This window comes from Haemaphysalis longicornis, unplaced genomic scaffold (genome assembly GCF_048455015.1).
Source record: "Haemaphysalis longicornis isolate Haplotype H1 unplaced genomic scaffold, Haemaphysalis longicornis Haplotype H1 scaffold_8, whole genome shotgun sequence".
NCBI classification, from domain to species: domain Eukaryota; kingdom Metazoa; phylum Arthropoda; class Arachnida; order Ixodida; family Ixodidae; genus Haemaphysalis; species Haemaphysalis longicornis.
In genome coordinates this window covers 120,476,680-120,495,588 of record NW_027526445.1, presented here as the reverse complement: position 1 = coordinate 120,495,588, position 18,909 = coordinate 120,476,680, and the positions used below count along the sequence as shown (strand labels likewise).

The window sequence follows — 18,909 nt, the reverse complement described above, 5'->3', positions numbered from 1 at the left end:
ACGACGAAGAAGCGGAGCCCCTCACCGACTACGGCGGGGTGCTTCGTTGGCATTGGGACCAGAGGCGTGCTTTTCCGCTCCCGCACCGGGACCTGTCTCGGGCGGAGGCGGTGAAGCTCAGGCAATTACAGACAGAGACTGTTCTGACGCCGGCGCTCGCGCGGCACGTGTGTCCGGACCTCTACGAGAGTGCTCGGTGCAGTGTGTGTGAACGCGAAACTGCGACCCTGACCCATATCATGTGGGGCTGTGACTGTGCAGTGCGCGACGGTGGGGGGGGGGGGGGGATGGACAGGACCCACAGGACCCGTACCCACCGGACGTGCGCGAATGCGTGGGCTCTGCGGAGCCCCAACAACAGAGGAGGGCCATCCAGCGGCTCGAGGCGGCTCTGGCTCTGCAAAGGCGAAAGGGGGCCCCGCGCCCGCCCGTCCCTCCTGGCACTCCGTCCTCCCATGCGGGAGGTGGGGGTCGGGGGCCGACGGTGGCGGCCGGGAGCGCTCCGAGTAGCTCGAGCGGACGCCGAGACCAACCACCTCGGGGTCTAAGCCCGACGCCCTAGGACTTTTGCGACTTAGGGTGATTAGATAGAGGGGACGCGACCGAGCCCTGCGTGGCCGGGAATCGTGTCCTTTGCACGCCGGATGCTTGAATAAAGTTCCATCTCTCTCTCTCTCCGTCTAGCGGCCGTTTGTATGAACTAAAATTGGCAGCAACCCCGCCCCCTCACGGATCCCGATGCACACTGCCCGGACCGCCATTCGGCCATTCCTCGCAGCGCGGTTCGTGTGTATGTGTTTCTCCTTGCAGTTGACGCACACGTTTTTCTTGCGCATCCCTGCGACCGCGAGGATGGCATGCGCAAGCAGCCTGCCCTCTGCGACGTGCCAGACGTTTTTGTAGTTCGTACAATGAAGGTAAATGGAACAGTGACTTCCGCGAGGTGCCTCAGTTCACAAAGACGCAGCTGTACCGGCACTTCGGCGATGTGGCTGCCGGATTCTGTGATGATGATGATGTTTGGATTTTTGTGGCGCAAGGCCGACTGAGGGAAAAGAGCGCCAAAGAATGGTTGTTCATTTAAGTGACATGAATGTAAAAGTAAATCATTTTAGTAAAAATAAACTTCGGCGATGTGGCTGCCGGATTCTGTGACCGGCAACGGTCTCGCGGGTGGAACTTTAAAGTCGAGTACTTTATCAGAAACGCGATGTGGCGGGAGGCAGAAGCTGGCATCTACGTGCGGAGCACATGCGTGCCCCGTCCATGAAATCTGGGCACTACAAGCAGCTTGCGCTCCTGGAGTCCAGCTCTGCGACCGTTCTCGCAGCGTACTGCGAATGCCCAGCAGGGTAAGCATTATTTCCTTCGTTACTTTCAGAACGGAACTAGCGATAGCAAACGTAGCAGGGTCGGCCTTGCCGCTCCTTGGGCGAGAGCCCAATCGCGACAGATAAGCTTCATCGTGCGCGCTGCGTTTGGTTTCCCGGCTCGACAAGCCGCGCTGCGCATATCAGATGCCTTAAAACAAAACGTGCTACGTTAGGGTACGAGGCTGGGTTGCGAGAGTGAGTACTGACAGAAAAGCAAGACGGCAAAATGGCAGCGGTTTGTATATCATTACTGCCAAAAATGGCGACACGGGCACTGGGTGCGAGAGTCGCGCATGCGCAGATCTCTACTGGAAAAAGGTCAGCTAAGGCTTGGCCTTCTGTATGGAGACCTTGATTGTAGCTTTTCCATTTCACCAGCAGGCGTGTGCAAGATTTTTCACGGATGCAACGATGCAAGATTTTCACAAGGTGCCAAAGGCGCTTCACAAAATGATGAGCTACATTGGCTACCCAGCTCGCGAATACAGAGGAGCATGCCGCAGTGCACCACATGCATCCTTGACTGCACAGAGGTTTCTCCACAAAGGTGGTGGTGGTAAAAAACATTTTTTTATTGAGCAGCCAAGGGAGCTGGAAAGGGACGTGGTCAGCCTCCTACGTCCAGGAGGCCGCGAGCCTGCGCCGAATCCAGGGCTCGTTGCACCAGGGCGATTTGATGCTCCGGCGCCGAGCTGGTCAGCGCAGACTCCCACTGCTCAAGGGAGGGGGAGTGAATGGGGTGGGGGTGGTGGGGACATGAATACACAAGGTGGTAGGTTGTGAGAGGGATGTCACATTGTGGGCAGTTGTGGGGGAAAATGGACGGAGATATGTGGGAGAGGATAGTGTGGTTGTAGAAGGTTTCTGTTTGTAGACGCCGATATATGTGAGCTTGGTGGTTGGAGAGACTGTGGTGTGGAGGAGGGTATGTTCTTCTGGTGTGTGTGTGTAGTGCGCGAGGAGGGAGCTGTAGGTAGAGTCCAGCGGAGTTAGGATTTCATGGTCAGAGATGAGGCGCCCGGCGGTGTCGGTCCTTGCGGTTGGGAGTGCCCGGGTAAGGAGATCGCGGGCTGCGGCATGAGCCGCCTCATTCCCGGCAAGGCCAGCATGGCCTGGGGTCCAGACGATAGAAATTTCAATGTCCTCGGGAAGGTGTTGGAGCACAGGGAGGGCCTGGGGTGGTGCAAGGCCAGCTTGATACAGCCGACAGGCTTGTTGGGAGGCCGTAATGATAGTCAAGTATGGTTGATGCTGGTGTGTGGTAGTTGCATGGGCGATGGCAAGCGCTTCGGCTGAGGTGACCGGCAGATTTCGATAGGCGACGGCTGTGGCCAGATGTCCGTTCGAGTCCACAGTAACTAGGGTGGTGCGCGTGCGGTCGGGAGTTGTAGCAATATCCGTATATCGGGTTTGAGAGTCGGCGCCGTACCGTTTATCAAGCATCTTCACTCTGGCTTCGCGACGTCCTCGATTGAAAGATGAGTGCATGTGTTTGGGTACCGGGCTAACCTTCAGGCGTTGACGAATGGACAGGGGGATGCGTTGGAGTTCGTGTTGAGGGGAAGGGGAGGGCCGGCCAATGTTTTGGAGAACGCGTCTACCTGAGGGAGTGAGGGCGAGGCGATGGAGGTGGGACGTCCGCTGTGCTTCTAGTAGTTCGCTGAGCGTGTTGTGCAGGCCGAGGTGAAGCAGACGCGCATTGGAAGTATAAGTTGGGAGTCCAAGGGCAGCTTTGTACGTTTTCCGTATTAGAGCATCCAGCTTGTTGATTTCTTGTGGTTTTAGGTTGACAAAAGGAGTTCCGTAGGTTATACGGCTGACCAGCAGTGCTTGGACCAAGCGGCAGGTGTCTTGTTCTTTGAGGCCGTGAGTGGATCCTCTTATTCGTCGTATTAGGTGAGTGAGCTGTGTGACCGTTTTCTGTAGCTGTGGCAGGAGGGTGGCGCCGGAACCATCGTAGTGGATAGGCACACCCAATATACGGAGAGTGGGGACTTGGGGAATAGGTGAGCCCTGGATGGTAACTTGCGGATCGGGAGTAGCCACAGCAGGCCGACCTCGCGTGCAAGCGCGAAGGACTAGGAGAGCCGATTTGTTAGGTTCGCATGTCAAACCTCTGGGCGAGAGATAGTCGATAGTTGTGTCGATCGCTTGTTGGAGAGCGTCTTGTTGTGCGCCGCTGGAGCCCTGCGTTGTCCAAATGGTCAAATCGTCCGCGTAAAGAGCGTGCTGGAGACCGGGGATAGCTTGTAGGCGACTCGGAAGGTGAAAGAGGGCAATATTAAATAACAATGGCGAAATAACGGAGCCTTGTGGGGTGCCCTTGGGCGGAGTGTGGAAGATGGGGGATCGAAGGGGCCCAAGTCGCAGTGTTGCGGTCCGGTTTCGGAGAAAAGCTTTTACGAAGTGGAAAGTCTTGATGCCGCAATTGGTCGTGTTGAGGTTTTCCAAAATGGCTTGATGTGTAACGTTATCGAACGCTCCCTTGACGTCAAGTGTTAAGATGGCCCTAGGAGTGGCTCTGCTCAGATGATCTAGGACCTGTTCCTTGAGCTGAATTAGTACGTCTTGCGTAGAGAAATGCTGTCGAAACCCGAACATTGTTAATGGATACAGATTGTGATCTTCCAAGTACGTAGATAAACGTTGATGGACCAGGTGTTCGAAAAGTTTCCCGAGGCAGGACGTCAGGGAGATGGGCCGAAGGGTCGTGGGGGAGACGGGCTTGTTTGGCTTTGGGATTAGAGTGATGTCCGAATATTTCCATTGTTCAGGTAAGGTGCCTTCAACCCAGTGGCGGTTGTACAGGTCCAGGAGCGCGTGCAGGGTGTCTTCGTCCAGGTTTCGGAGAATGCGATATGTTATCTGATCTTTGCCTGGTGCAGTATTGCGTTTCAAGCGGGCAAGTACAGCATGGAGCTCGGCGAGGATAAAAGGTGCGTCCAACTCATCATTTGCCTGGCCGGTGTAATGTGTTTCCGGGTAGGTCGGATAAGAGGCTGGGTCTCCAAAAAGGTGGAGTTGGATAGACCTCAGGAGGTCTTCACAAAGGCCAAATAAAAAAAAAAACAGGTGGCCAAAGCGCAAACCTAAAGCCAATATAAGGCTAAAAACAGGGTCACGTTACTGATTGTGGTTGCCCCAAATGGCTTCATTATGCTTGTGTCGAAAGATGATGGGGGCCGCGCTTCAGACAAGTTCATTGTAAAGGATTGCAGTGTTCAGGAGTACTGTGTCCCTGGTGACGAGATTGCGGCAGACAGGGGGGTTTAAATTTCGTCCTCTGGCATGTGCAAGATTTTGCACAAGGTGCCAAAGGCGGTTCACAAAATGATGAGCTACATTGTGGTGTGGATACCGAGCTCATGAATACAAAGGAGCATGCCACAGTCATTCATCAAAAGTGGCTATGAGCGCACCATGTGCATCCTTGACTGTACGAAGGTTTCACTGCAAAGGAACAAAAACGAAGGCCAGAGCGCAAGCCTACAGCCAATATAAGGCTAACAGGGTCAGGTTCCTGATTGCGGTTGCCCCAAATGGCTTTATTATGTCTGTGTCGAAAGATAATGGGGGCCGTGCGTCAGACAAGTTCATTGTGAAGGATTGTGGTGTTCAGGAGTACTGTGTCCCTTCCCTGGTGACGAGATTATGGCAGACAGGAACTTTTCACTAGAATCATCTTTCAGCCCAAAGCATAAAGCTGAATGTGCCAGCCTACTAAAGGTGACACGTCTTATTTTGCTTTTGAGCAGCGTACTTACAAAAAAAATGTTCATGAAAATGTTTATAAAAATGTACTGTTTATGGCTTCATGCAGGAAAGTTTAATTACAACAAAAAGTCATTCATGCATCCTGTTTGTCAAGTGCTAGAAAAAAAGACTGAGGCAGACACAGTAGCTAGCTAACTACTTTGTGGCATAATCTGGGTACTGTTTAGGCCCCCATAATCCCGCATAGATAACTGTGTTTCTGCACTCAGTCGTAACTTTGCGGGGCCTTAATCGTAGGTTAGTTGATCAAACCAAGACGGTACACATATTCTGTACAAATCTTGGTTTCTGTAAGACTCTGGGACTGCTCTGACGATCAGGGTAAGGTCAGAGGAGAAAGTACCCCCGTCCCCTGCTTTTTTCCTACGCTCCCCCTCAAAACGTGCTTGGTCTCTGAAAAGAGGCTGCACCGAAGTCTCGTTTCCTCAACTCCAAACTCCCAACCATAACCTTTCCAAAGCCTGACAACTACTCCCGTTTCCTGGTCATCAAATCGCTGGATGCAGCCCGCCTTAATGTTTCAGAATATGTATTTTGGGCCACAAAGTATCTCGAAAGAAAAATTCGGAAAAAATACGATGCAGATACTCAACAAACAGGTGAAGTCCTTGTTGAGGTAAAGAACCAGCAACAGGCCACAAAACTTCTTGAGCAGACTAAAATGGTCAATCCAGATGTCCGGGTCACACCCCACCACAGCCTAAACAGCTTCGCAGGGTGTGATCTTCAAGACAGTTCTGCTAAACAAAACAGATGCCGACCTTCTCGAAGGATAGAAAGAACAGGGCATCACAGTCATGCGCTGCATCACAATGCACAGAGATGACAAGGTAACACCCACCAAACATATTGTACTAACATTCAATTGCTCGTCACTCCCAGATCATGTAAATGCAGGCTTCATCCGTTGTTCCATTCGCATTCAGCAATTACGAATGTTGCTATAGCTGGAATACATACACACAACTGTCAAAATGGTGCGCTGAAATTACGCACTACGATTTTGGCCAGCTGCTGGTTTTGGTCTATGTGTATCGCCCACGCCGGGTGTTGGAAAACAAAGTAGATGAAACTATCTGGTATACACACGTATGTGTGTACCATCACTTTTTTTTAACTCCTCGCGACAGGGAAGTGATGTTAGAGCACTTGAGCCCAAGTTCGATTCCTCCTCTGGCACGTTGTTTTAATAAAGTGTTCTGGTGTCCTAAATATCGTTTAATCTGTGGGTTTGTTCTAGTTCTTTGAACATTTCAGTGATTATTTTTGCTTGCTGGCACATGTAAGGAAGAACCAACCAGCTCAGTACAGCTGTCACCTGTAGCGTCACCTGTAGTGTAGTGTTAGTGTGAGGTGAGATATGTCACTGATGGCCAAGACCGGTGCAGTTTTTGACGCCGCTGCTTGGCCTGCTGCCAGCTTGTCGCAACATCTCCCTGTCGTAAAAGCTGAATTGTTTCGGTAAGTTTGATCCTACCAACCTGTTTTTCTCTTTTCCTTTGCAGAAACCCTTGTCTACACCCACCCTGTCAACATCCATGAATGGTCAGCCGACATGCGGGATTGGCCAGACGTCAGAGGACCTGACATTACCTACTACCTACCACGCAGAAAGACGAACGACCTAAAAGATGTAGCTTGCTACAAGTCACTGCCGTCGCTCAACAGGGGAGGTCATGATGCACAATGTTAACGCCGAGGTTGCCGTCTTAAAGGCCAAGGTAGGACCTTCCCAAAGTGTGAACAGACCAAACCATCGTGCCTGTGTTTTGGCGGAGGTGTGTTGAAGAGTGTTGCGAGGTGGATGTACCTGCATGGCAGGAGAAGCGCGCGTTTGCAGCCGCATTGCAACCAAGCGCAATGTACAGCTCTGCAAAATCGACGAAATGACTCCCCATCTTCAACTGGCCCCTGTGGACCCCAAAGTGCAGCGACAAACGGCAGCCACAAATGTGCTGCTATCTGAAGAGGAAATACATGACATGCACAGAGATTCTGGATATCCTCAACTCTTCAGTATTCCATGACATCAGCTGTAAAGTCCCGACTAAACAGTGTGGCAAGATTTTTCTACTAAGGAAAATGCATACGCCTTCCTTTAACAGGGTTTCTAGTTTTACAGCTTTTTCATGTCATTGCAGACAGAACGGAAATTGTGGGGGATGTTTACAACTTTCTTCTTCAAGTTGCTTCCATAGCCGCTTCCTCCCTATGGCAGTTGCATTTCAGGCCATTCTAGCCTCCTTTGCCGTTGGATACTTCCATGCATTTCCACCGCTTGAGACTTGGGCCTTGTATGCCGTCACCCATCGGGATGTGCAATGAAGCTCTGACACCACGCGGCAACGCTTTATACACGGCGCATCCACAGTGTTCTGCGGTCCATTACTGCTTCTCAGAACCCTCCTCCGGCACTGCCGTTTCTCTGCAGAATTCTCCCCAGCTCACGCTCCTATTTTTTGTATGCTTTTCTGTACCTCAAGTGTTCCCAATACAAGGATTTACGGCTTCCATTTTCACATTTGAAGCAAAGATGGCTGATCCCTTTCGTCAAACTGAATTATGCGAGTGAGGAGCCGGATGATAGCCCCTTTTACGATTTTTCCATCCACTGCAAAAGAAAGGGAGGAGATCAACCACTTAATCGTACATGCTGTCATGGTCCAGATCGAGGCAATGTAGCCACAGCTTTGCTAGTCAATCATTTCATCAATCAATCATTGCATTTACCGTGCACATGCCGGGCTTGCTCAGCTGTACGCAACAAAGAACATCACGTACAATATCTTCACTGAAAGCATGGTGCAAAAATATTGCAGGATCTTTCAACATATTCTTTCGTGAATGTTTTTTTTTTGTTAGCTTTGTCGAAGCGCCTCCTGCCTAAGTCGTCTATAACCTACAACCTTGGCATCAGACTCACTGCAGCTACCCTTTCAACAATAACTATTCATGCTGCTCCAACACTGCCTCGGTAGCTAACAGCCAAGGGCAAATTTCTGACGCCGCTATATTTTTTCTTTTTGTAATATTCGTGCTATGCGTTGTAAGTCAATGGGAGTTTACCACGCGGCAAATGTTTCTTCCGGTTTCTTTCTTTTTCTTTTGTCACACTATATGAAGCTGCACGCAAAGTGCTTCTTTCTGTTCCTTTTTGTCTATTCCATGCTATAAAACTACACTGGATATGTTTTTTGTTTTATCCTTGTGAATGTACGCACGCCATCGAATTAGATTGAACACATTAGCAAAGGGTTATCTGCCGTGGACACTTTTTGCAGACGATATCCGGGTGGGTGCACGTTCAGTGGACCCTAGCCGAGTGCGTGCTTTCGCCAGCCTATCCATGTAACAGTTTCGCGTTTAAAAAAACTCATATTTCAGCACACTCCCGATCTCACAGAAAGTTTGCACTACCCCCATTGTGAATCGGCAACGACGGAGCACAACGGGCCGAGAGAAAGATGAAATAACAATGGCAAGCCGAGCAAAAAAGAAAACGCGTATTCAGCGGAGAAGTGAGAATTAAAACCAGTGCCAGCTAAGAAGAGCCAAAGAACTAAAAAGAACCAAACAAGCAATAACAAATTGGGCACGCAGAATCAGCGCGCGTGGGCAGATCGCTATCTACAAAGCCAGTTGTGATTCCTACTTGGCTTACGTTTAGGGGAACTTCTTTAGCATTTTCGAGGCTTCACTGGGTTGTACATTCCCGTGCAAGCTAGTCCGTTTCGTCCGGCTTGCAGACCATTTATTTTTTTATGGTTTCACTAACTTTACTTGGTTCTTGGTATAGGGCATTAGTGTGCATGTACGTAATGACGGAGTGCCTTGGAATATACTTAAAATTGTTGTGTAGCTTATATTCCCATAAAAGGCACAAGATATTGTCAGGTTTCTGGTAATCACATCCATGAAACATTTTTTTACGACGTATATATTCGAAACCAAGCCGCATTTGTTGTCTGGACAAAATCAACCTCTTAATGTGGCAGTACCACGTTTAACCCTTTATTGACGAACGTTGCCCACAGGCAACATAGCAGAAAATATTTTTTTTTTGCGGTTCACTTTCGGTTTCACACGCTTCTTTTTCCCTCCAACGTCTGCCCATGTTACTGACACATGGACGTGTGGCGCCATCTGATGTATAACTATGAAAGCAACGAAGAGAAAAAAGAAGTTTGGCGCGCAAATCTTTGCAGAGCGCTCGACGACGCGACTTCAGCATTCAAACATCTATTTCCGGGTTTGCATTCATTTTTCTCTCTCTGGCTTTTCTCAGTTGCTTAGAAGAATTCCTCATATTGCACGTTATCAAATTTTATAAACGGCGCTGCTAATTTGTGCCCGTACGGGCAGGTGAAATGTTTGTTGCCTACAGGCAACATCAGGCACTATGCTGTGTTTCTTATCCCGCTGTGTTTGCGCTGTGCAATTTTCTCTGGTAGCGCGCTCCGCTGCCTGCACCGCTACCATATTCGCTGCACGACCTCACGCAGGACACGTAGACTCAGCAACGAGTTCGAAGAATGGACCCGGGCGCATTTTATGGGAAATTTGCTGCAAAAGTGCCCCCTGACTACAGAAAAAGTGCCCCCTGACTCTGACCTGGATTCAACGAGCGACGAAGAGCCTGAAAATGCTGCTTCAGCCCGGACAGGTAAGCATTAACTTTGTTGTGTCAGTCAGAACTACGTTATCATTCGATTGACGAATGAAGTAAGGTCTCTTGCATAATAAAGGGGAGTGGGATGAGGTGATGGAAGGGGTGGCTTGTAGTACAAAGGCCGTGTGGTTCGGCGCTCCCACTTGAGGCTGCCAGCGTCTCTCATGGCAGGCGGCTCTAGGCGTTCCCAAGTTCGTCAGCTCTACGTGGGATGCTTATAGAGTCTGTACTTCTGTTTACGCTTCGCAGCAAACCTGGCTCTGTGATTCAAACAGTATCATTGTTTAGGCCAGCTAGAGGAACAGTAATTCCGCAACTTTTTTCGTTAGCAGAAAATTGATTGTACTGAACACAGGGAGCACTGATGAAATTTACAAAAGTAATTCACAGACTATTTTTAATTTTGTTTGGCTTTTCATGCACTGTTGACATCGCAACCGTTTTCTGTGCAATTTTTACAGCACCGTCAGCTGACAGTCAAGATGAAGAGGTCTGAAGAGATTTGAGCACCGGCAGTATCGACAATGCACCTGAAGAAATCCCCAAGCCTTTGAAGGATTCTCCCACATTTAAGGCTGTCCAAGGCTCCTCGGGTAATACCATGCCTGAGTGGAAAGACGTACCACCCTACCCATCTCCGGTGGAGTCTCCCATTACCTATTTCAGACACTTCTTTGACGTGACATTCCTGTCTCATATCTGTGAGCAGTCCTCCCTGTATAGCGCTCAGAGGAATCCCAACAAAGTTACTTCAATGACAGTCAATGATTTAGAGCAGTTTATCGATGCAGTGCTAACTATGTCACTTATGAAGCTGCCTCAAACACACATGTACTGGTCGCAGAGGTTCCGAGTCAGTCAAGTCGCCGACACCATCACGAGAGACAGGTGGGATGAAATCAAGCAGTCACTGCATTTTAGTGACAACCAGGAAGCACCAGACCAGAATGACCCGAACGTGACAGGCTGTACAAGTGCGGCCCCTGTTGGACCACCTGGTCGCCAAATGCCACGAGATACCAAAGTCTCAAAAGCTATGCGTTGATGAGCAGCTGGTGCCATTCAAAGGTCACAGCTCATTGAAGCAGTATTTGCCCAACAAGCCCAAAAAATGGGGCTATAAGCTTTTCCTTCTCTGTGACGAATGCGGCATAATGTACAACTTTGAAGTCTACACAAGCAAAATTCTTCAGCAGCAAGGTTTTCCTGACATCGGCGCAAGTGGCAACATCGTCCTGCGAATGGCGAGTGTCGTGCCCCGCGGTCTAGACTACATCTTGTATTTTGATAACTGGTTTTGCGGTGTGGACTTACAAGTAGTCCTCAAGAAGGTTGGAATCAGTTCCGTAGGGACAGTACGCGAGGCTCGCCTAAAAGGATGCAAATTTCCATCCGACGACAAAGATCTGAAAACGAAAGGGCGTGGCTCTTACGTGGAAATGAAGACCACATTTGAAGGGGTGTGCCTGAGGGCTGTCAAGTGGTTTGACAACCGCCCCGTTACTTTACTGTCCACGTTTGCTTCTGCGTCACCCGAGCAGGCTGTGAAGCACTTTGACAAGAAGACCCGAACGACGGTGAGCATACCCCGCCCTGCTATAGTCGGCATCTACAATGAATGCATGGGAGGTGTTGACCTAATGGACATGCTTGTGGCACTCTACCGCATCGACATAAGATCAAAGTGGTACAGGAGGCTGTTTTTTTCATTTATTGGATGTAGTAGTAGTCAACTGCAGGCTCCTGTACCGCCGAGATGCCACACTGGCTAACGTGCCTTGCAAGGACCAAATGAGCCTGCTATCATTCAAAGCAGACATTGCCTGCGCGTTGAAGCAACAGGGAAAGGTATCAACCCCCTCCAGGAAGCGACCATTGGGCCCATCAAAAGTCGAGAATGAATTGCAGGCGAAGAAGCGGCGCGAGCCAGCAGCTCCTGTTCCATGCAAGGAGATAAGGCTCGATACTATTGACCATCTACCGATGTTTTCTCCAAAGAAAGGCCGGTGTAAATACCCAAACTGCACAGGAACCACGCGCGTCATGTGCAGGAAATGCAACATACACCTCTGTTTCACTCCAGGAAAGGATTGCATGTACAAATTCCACACTAACCCGTAAGAAGCACGCAGTGAAGCCTACCTTATGACTCGTGCCTAGTGTTGCCCACAGGCAACAAAGCTGTATTTTAGAAACTATAAGCAGAATATTTTTTTTTCTTTTTATGAGATATGCTTATTCATGTTGCAACACCCCACACGGGGCACCTTGAGTATTCATGGTGACGGTGAGCAGCGACACCGCGGACCCCGAGCTCCCAACGTAAGCCGTGTCCAACCGTGGCGAGGTGTTTACAGGTGAAGGGTAGAAGCCGTAAACGGTGGCCGTCGGAGCCTTGGTCAAGCTCCGGCCGATGGGCTCCCTGTCTGTCTACCAGGCAGGGAGCTCCTGGACCTCTTTGACTACCAGGGTAAGGTCAAAGAAGAAAGTACCCCAGTCTCCCTGCTTTTATAGTACGCCCTACGGTACGCCCTATGGCCGCACCGAAGTATCTTTTCCTTCATTGCCATCTTTAACATTTCCTGAACCGGATAATTTTCTCGATTTCTGTGATGGAATCGCTCAATGCAACCCAACCTCTTGTATCGCAGTCAGTCTTCTTGATCGCAAAATATCTTGAAGCCATAATAGGAAAATCACATAAGTGCAAAAAACAAAGGTCTGGTGAACTACTAATCGAGGTAAATGACAAACAGCAGTCCACGAAGCTTCTAGCTCAGACTAGACTGGCTGATCTAGACATCAGGGTCACACCCCATCGGAGCCTCAACAGCTCGCAAGGTGTGATATCCGAGACGGATCTCTTGAACGAAACGGATGCGGATCTCCTTGCCGGCTTGAAGGATCACGCCGTCACTGCCGTGAGACGCATCACCACCCGCAGAGACGACAAGGAGATTCCCACCAAGCACATTATCTTGACGTTTGACCGCGCAGTTCTTCCACAACATATAAATGCAGGTTTTATCCGTTGCTCCATCCGTCCCTACATCCCGAACCCGCGGCGCTGTTTTAAGTGCCAGCGGTTCGGGCACGGTACAAACTCTTGCCGTGGCCGAACGACTTGTGCAAAATGCGCATCGCATGACCATCCCAGCGACAACTGTCCATCCGACACCCTCTCTTCTGCGGGGGGGGCGCATGCAGCCTACTCCCGCAAGTGCGAAAAATTCCAAACTGAAAAAAAAGATAATCAACATCAAGGTAACCGAGAACATCACCTTCCCAGAGGCGCGGAAGAGGTTCGCCTCTTTTCCCCCTGGGGCGCCTGGTTTCCACAGGGACCCAGTTACGCGAGTCTGACCTGGTCCCTCTTCGGCCCCCCCCCCCCTTCCCTGGGTTGCCTCAGGCAGCCCAACCCGGCACCATGCAGCTTGCTGAGGCAGCAGCGGTTGTGGTGCCAACCTCTTCTGTCGGGACCGGTGCCGCTCCCGCCGCTTCCTCCCCGTCCTCCAGTGCGTTGGAGGGTGTCGAGGGGATGGACATCGGGGGCCCCGCATCGGCTCCCACCGTCACCGCACCGCCCGTGCCACTTCTGGCGTCCCCGACGCCCGCGGCGGTGGCGGCTCAAACGAAGGGCTCCCGAAGGGGGACCAAGTCCGGGGGGCCCGGTCCGTCGGGCACCCCTCGGACATCCGACGACGAAATGGATGTCGGGCCGTTCCTGCCTGCAACGCAGCGCAAGGAGTGGCCTCCGACGACCAAGCCAGTAGAAAGGCCTAAAAAGCCTAATCCAAGAGTAACAGCCCCGAAAGACGACACATGAACACACACAAACACACACACTCCAGTCATTCTTAAATTTAAATAATGGGAACAGAAAACATCATTCAATGGAACTGCAGAGGCCTCCTTAAAAATCTTGACGATGTGTATGAGATTCTGCATGCCAGTCAGCCAAGTATCATGTGTCTCCAGGAAACCCACCTCAATTCTAAACAAATAAATTTCTTAAATAGGTACATGGTATTCAGAAAGGACAGGGTTGGCTGCACCCACTCTTCAGGAGGTGTGGCCATTATCGCCCGGAAATCATTAGCATGCCACCCTCTCTCTTTAAACACTGTCCTCGAGGCTGTAGCGATCCGTACGATAATATTTAATAGGTTGATAACGATATGCTCCATCTACATTCCTCCTGATCATGCACTTTTGAGCTCTGATTTCGAAGCGCTGGTCGACCAGCTGCCCGAACCATACATACTAACAGGCGACCTTAATGCGCACAACTCTCTTTGGGGCTCCTCCAGAACGGATGCCCGAGGTCGCCTGATAGAGAGGTTTCTTACATCCTCCGGAGCATGCCTCTTCAACAAAAAACAGCCTACATACCATAACTTAGGACACAATACATACTCGCATCTTGACTTGGCGATTGGTTCCGCAGTTCTCTTTCCATGTCTTGAGTGGGGTGTGGGCACAGACCCATATGGTAGTGACCATTTCCCCACTTCATTAACGTATATAGGTATAGGCCCGAGCAGTCCATCTTCCCATAAAAAGTTTAATGAATCAAAAGCAAACTGGAGCACATTCACACAAACATCTCAACTACACCACACATCCTTAAAACACCTACACGTGGATGAAGCCGCCCAACTCGTAACGGCGCACATCCTCGCCGCCGCCGAAAAGTCCATTCCCCAGGCCTCCAGTGGGTCCCGCACCCCAAGGAGGCCCTGGTGGAACGAGGACTGCAGGCGGGCGCGAGAGGCCCAGAACAAGGCGTGGGGTGTCCTTTGCCGGTACCCCACGTCAGATAACCTCATTTCTTTTAAACGGGCAAAGGCTTTTGGGAAGCGAGTGCGTCGTGAGGCGAAAAGGGAGAGTTGGCGCACCTTCCTAACTTCCATCAACTCATACACTGACACACACAAAGTCTGGACACAAATACGAAAACTAAAAGAACAACAGACACACAGCCTGCCCCTGGTTAGTACAACAGGGGACACACTGGAAGACCAGGCTAACACACTTGCACAACACTTCGAACACGTGTCCAGTTCAGCACACTACACAAACACTTTCATGAAACACAAAACATCTGTAGAAAAGAAGTCTGCGTGATAACAACAAGTCGCACACTTCTTACAATTCTCCTTTTTCAATTCATGAGCTGAAGGTTGCTCTCAGCACATGTAAGCCTTCAGCTCCAGGTGCAGACAAAATCACATACACCATGATACAACACCTACACCCAGACACTCTTGAAACACTCCTACATCTATACAACAACATATGGCTTTCGGGGCACATTCCTCGCTCTTGGAGGGAGGCTATAGTGGTGGCTTTCCTGAAGGAAGGAAAGGACCCTTCCTCTCCTGCTAGCTATCGGCCCATCGCCCTCACAAGCTGCCTGTGCAAGCTCCTCGAGAAGATGATAAACAGGAGACTCGTGTACTTTCTTGAGTACAATGGTCTTCTCGAGAGCTGCCAGGCAGGCTTCAGGGCGGGGCGGTCCACCAACGACCAACTCGTCGCGCTCGAGTCCTATATAAGGGATGCTTTCCTCCACAAACAATATTGTATGACGGTATTCTTTGATCTGGAAAAAGCGTACGATACCGCGTGGCGGTATGGCATCCTAAGTGACCTCAAGTCCTTCGGCATAACAGGTAACATGATGAACACACTTGCCAGCTACTTGTCTCAAAGAACCTTTCGTGTACGAGTTGGAACTGCACTGTCTAGGGTTGTCTGCCTAAATGGTTGTCTGCCTAACATGTAAATGGAGCATGAAAACCTCCTAAATTCCTGGTAGGGGCCGAAATTGCCCCAGAATTTTGTTGTATCTTAATTTTCTAGTCCCATTGGTTTGGATTAGTGGTTGTGCAAGGATGCTAGGGGCATATATATTTGTTCATGTAATCAGTTAATTATCATACTACTGGAAATAATGGACAATGCAGTACTGCTTCATATGTAGATGTTTAAGTGTGGCCTCGGTATAATAAAAAATTAGACCTGTTACAAATGCAACAATGGCCACATAGTTGCTTTTAGTTACAGATGCCAGCTGGAAGTATTTGATGGCCTGCATACTGCTGCTTGTGTAGTTTTTAATACATGACTGTCTTCCTTTTTTTCTACATACTAGCAATCTCGCATGTGCTAAAAATAAATGCAGTGAAAAAAGTGCACGTTACAAGCGCCAGTCCGGAGCAGACAGCAGGCTTCCCAAGCTCAGAGACGACGGGTCCTTGGGCTGCTGTTTGTCCACCCATGTTACACCAGGGCCCTTCGCCTTCTTGACGACAGCCGCGTGGGCATCGCGCTGGTCGCTGCTGCAGCAGTTGCGGTACTCGAGGATTTCGTACAGGCTGCGCAGGTGCGGCAGGGTACTACTGTTGAGTGCTCGCTCTTCTGGCCCAGCAGCTCCGCCGGGCAGGCAAACATGCGCTCGCGCCCCGACACCTCCGCAGGCGACCAGCTGCGGAGGCCTTGTCGAACAGTTCCTGGCAGCACTCAAAGTTGGTCCTCCGCTCGTTGTCGAGCACATTGAGGCGTTCCTTGGTGGCAGGACGCTTGGCAGCCTGGGACTGAGGAAGTTGTCCAACTTCTCACAGTCCTTGGCAGCCGCCTCCTTGGCAGCCGCCTGAGCGACTGCTCAGCAGCCGCTGAGGACGACACATCGGCAAACACCGACAATGATAAACTGAGCTATGAGAGGGATTAAAAAGGGGGAAATGTGTCGAGAGAGAACCCTGCAGTAGGAGAAGCAGAATAAGGCTCTCCTGGAACTTTTGGCCTCGCAGAAAAAGTGCCTTGAGGCTAACGTTTTCAAGAGTGAGGGATAGTGAGGGATAAAGTTTTGTTACTTGAAATATATAGGCGTATATACCACGAAATTCTTGCGTGTAATCGATCACCAAAGAGAAGCATTCCCTCTGCAAGGAGCATGCATTCTCTGCGGAGAAGCCCACATCAAGGGAACAGCAGGCTGCGCCAGAAGATCCCAACTGCGACGCACAAAGAAAATACCCCCTCTCTACCCACACCCCTACAGGCAGTGTACTAAAGGTTTGTTCTTGTACGACCATTTCCAAGAACAGTTCAACAACTCATCAGCCAGAGCGCATGACCACGTGTTCGAGCAACAGCCTGCCGCCACCTTGGACAAGTGTGTCCGCAGCACATAAGGATATACTGCAATGCCGCACCACCAACAGCTACGACTGCTCCCGCAGCCTCGTGAGGCTCATGGCCTTGCATGGAATGATTCTCGAGCAAAAGCAGCGTGCGCAGCAGCTCATGGAGATGCCTGAAAGTAGGAATGTGCGCATGCCTTTCCGACACCCTCGCCTTTTCTCTCTCGGATTTCTTCTTCTTTTTCTACTTTTATTCTTTCTTTATTACGGGCGGTATACTAAAGATTTGCGCCAGCGATCCAAAACTGAAAGCCACCAGCCCATCTCCAACATATCTGCTACCAGGGTTGGCATCTCAGGTAGACTTTCCAGTTCCGAATTGCCCGTGTGCGCCGACCAGGGTCAAGGAATGCACAAGTGAATTCGCCAAACAGCGGCAAGCACTCTTAGTGGTGGCAATCAATGGCCAAGTTCTTGTCTGTGCCCTTTTCTGCTCCAATTGTATGCTTACAAAGGCCCTAATGAGATGCTTTATTGAGGCCTAGCATAAATCCAATTTACTGCGGTTCAGGAATTAAAAGTAGGATCCCAAATCATCGAAGGAGAAAGAAGCGTGACGAATGGGGCGTATAAGCACCTCCTTCAAGCGTATACACCAAATAGTTCGGCGACGGACCTTAGCGTGTTTTCAACGATCATTTTCACGCTGTTGCCGCTGGATGTAGCCGTCTGTCAACTACAACGCCTCAATAACCTACGCACACCTAGGCGAAGGAGGATCCATTGATTTTACTTTTACAAAAGGTTTTGCGCTGCGAACAATAGAGGCACAATGGCGAAAGCTTGGACAAGCAGTATCTGCTCTTGCTCCATGTTAGTGTTTGTGTGGTGCTAACGTACCGTGTGTCAGTATCAAGTGGCAGGCATCATACCAAGGCTGATGCTCACTGGGTCCAAGGGTTATCTATGTGATCGTAGAGTCTAACCCGAGGTGTTCAGAGGCAAGGCAAAGGAAGGAAAAGACAAGGCTAGAATAGAGCACGCTTTCTGATCTTCAAGGTTGGTTGGTCGGCTGTGAATATATAAAAATACGCAAGTAAATATAACCTCTAACCGCTCGCATTATAATGATATTTTAGCATAAGTGGGGCCAATAGGATATAGAAGCCCCAGACAATGGAGTGTGACATTTACACATAAGCTGGGTAAGTCCAAAGATCATACGATGCTGAATCAAGTTAAAATCTATTAACTAGCGCCGTACTGTTTCATGGATGCCCCAATAAAAGCTGCTTCCATACTTTTTTAGATCTGCGACGCCAGCCTCAAGATCTTGGCAGTGGAACCACGCTTTCCAGGGTCTTGCCACGATGCCTTCGTGTGGCGGCAATCAGCGTTTTCTCGCCGCCTAACCTCTCGCTCTTGTATTGAGCCTGGGGAGTTCCTGTTGGGGGACAGCGCCTACCCGCTCCAGCCATGGCTCATGACACCAGTGGCCGGTCACCCGGGCCCCGAGACCCCCAAGGGCAAGTACAATGCCACACACGGTACAATGAGGTCTGCCGTTGAGCGCTGCATCGGCGTTTTGAAGAGCTGCTTCCGCTGCCTACAACGGCACAGAACGCTCGGTTACCAGCCTCGTCCGGCAGTATGCATCATCGGAGCGTGCTGCGTATTGCACAACTTGTGCCTTCAGGAGCGAAGCAGTAATGACGACAGCTGCAGCAGTGGCAGTGACGGCGAGCACAGTGAGGCAGACGAGGCAGCCGTGGTGGATCCGCCCCCCGGGGAGAGGCTTCTGCTAATTAGGGGGAGGCTGATCCGCGACCGAATTGTTGCTCGCTTTGCCATGCCCCGTGCCCGGCGTGTGGCATATTTCCAGAGGTTACGACGACGGGTTAACCGCCAGTTGCGGCGGCGGCATTGATTCTACGTGGCTGTCAGT

At 50.4% G+C, this 18,909-nt stretch overlaps 1 protein-coding gene across 1 annotated transcript; it reads right to left on the bottom strand.

The window, feature by feature from the left end:
- Positions 1 to 4,394: 4,394 nt before the first annotated feature.
- On the bottom strand, positions 4,395 to 18,389 carry LOC144149467 (uncharacterized). The gene has a single exon (XM_077681042.1). It carries the CDS (start codon positions 16,373 to 16,375, stop codon positions 16,019 to 16,021), a length of 357 nt encoding a protein of 118 aa, XP_077537168.1. The 5' UTR covers positions 16,376 to 18,389; the 3' UTR covers positions 4,395 to 16,018.
- Between the last annotated feature and the right edge of the window lie 520 nt (positions 18,390 to 18,909).

Bases quoted from the DNA above. Each gene is read 5' to 3' on its own strand.
- LOC144149467 (XM_077681042.1), bottom strand. From the start codon at position 16,375: ATGTGCTCGACAACGAGCGGAGGACCAACTTTGAGTGCTGCCAGGAAC.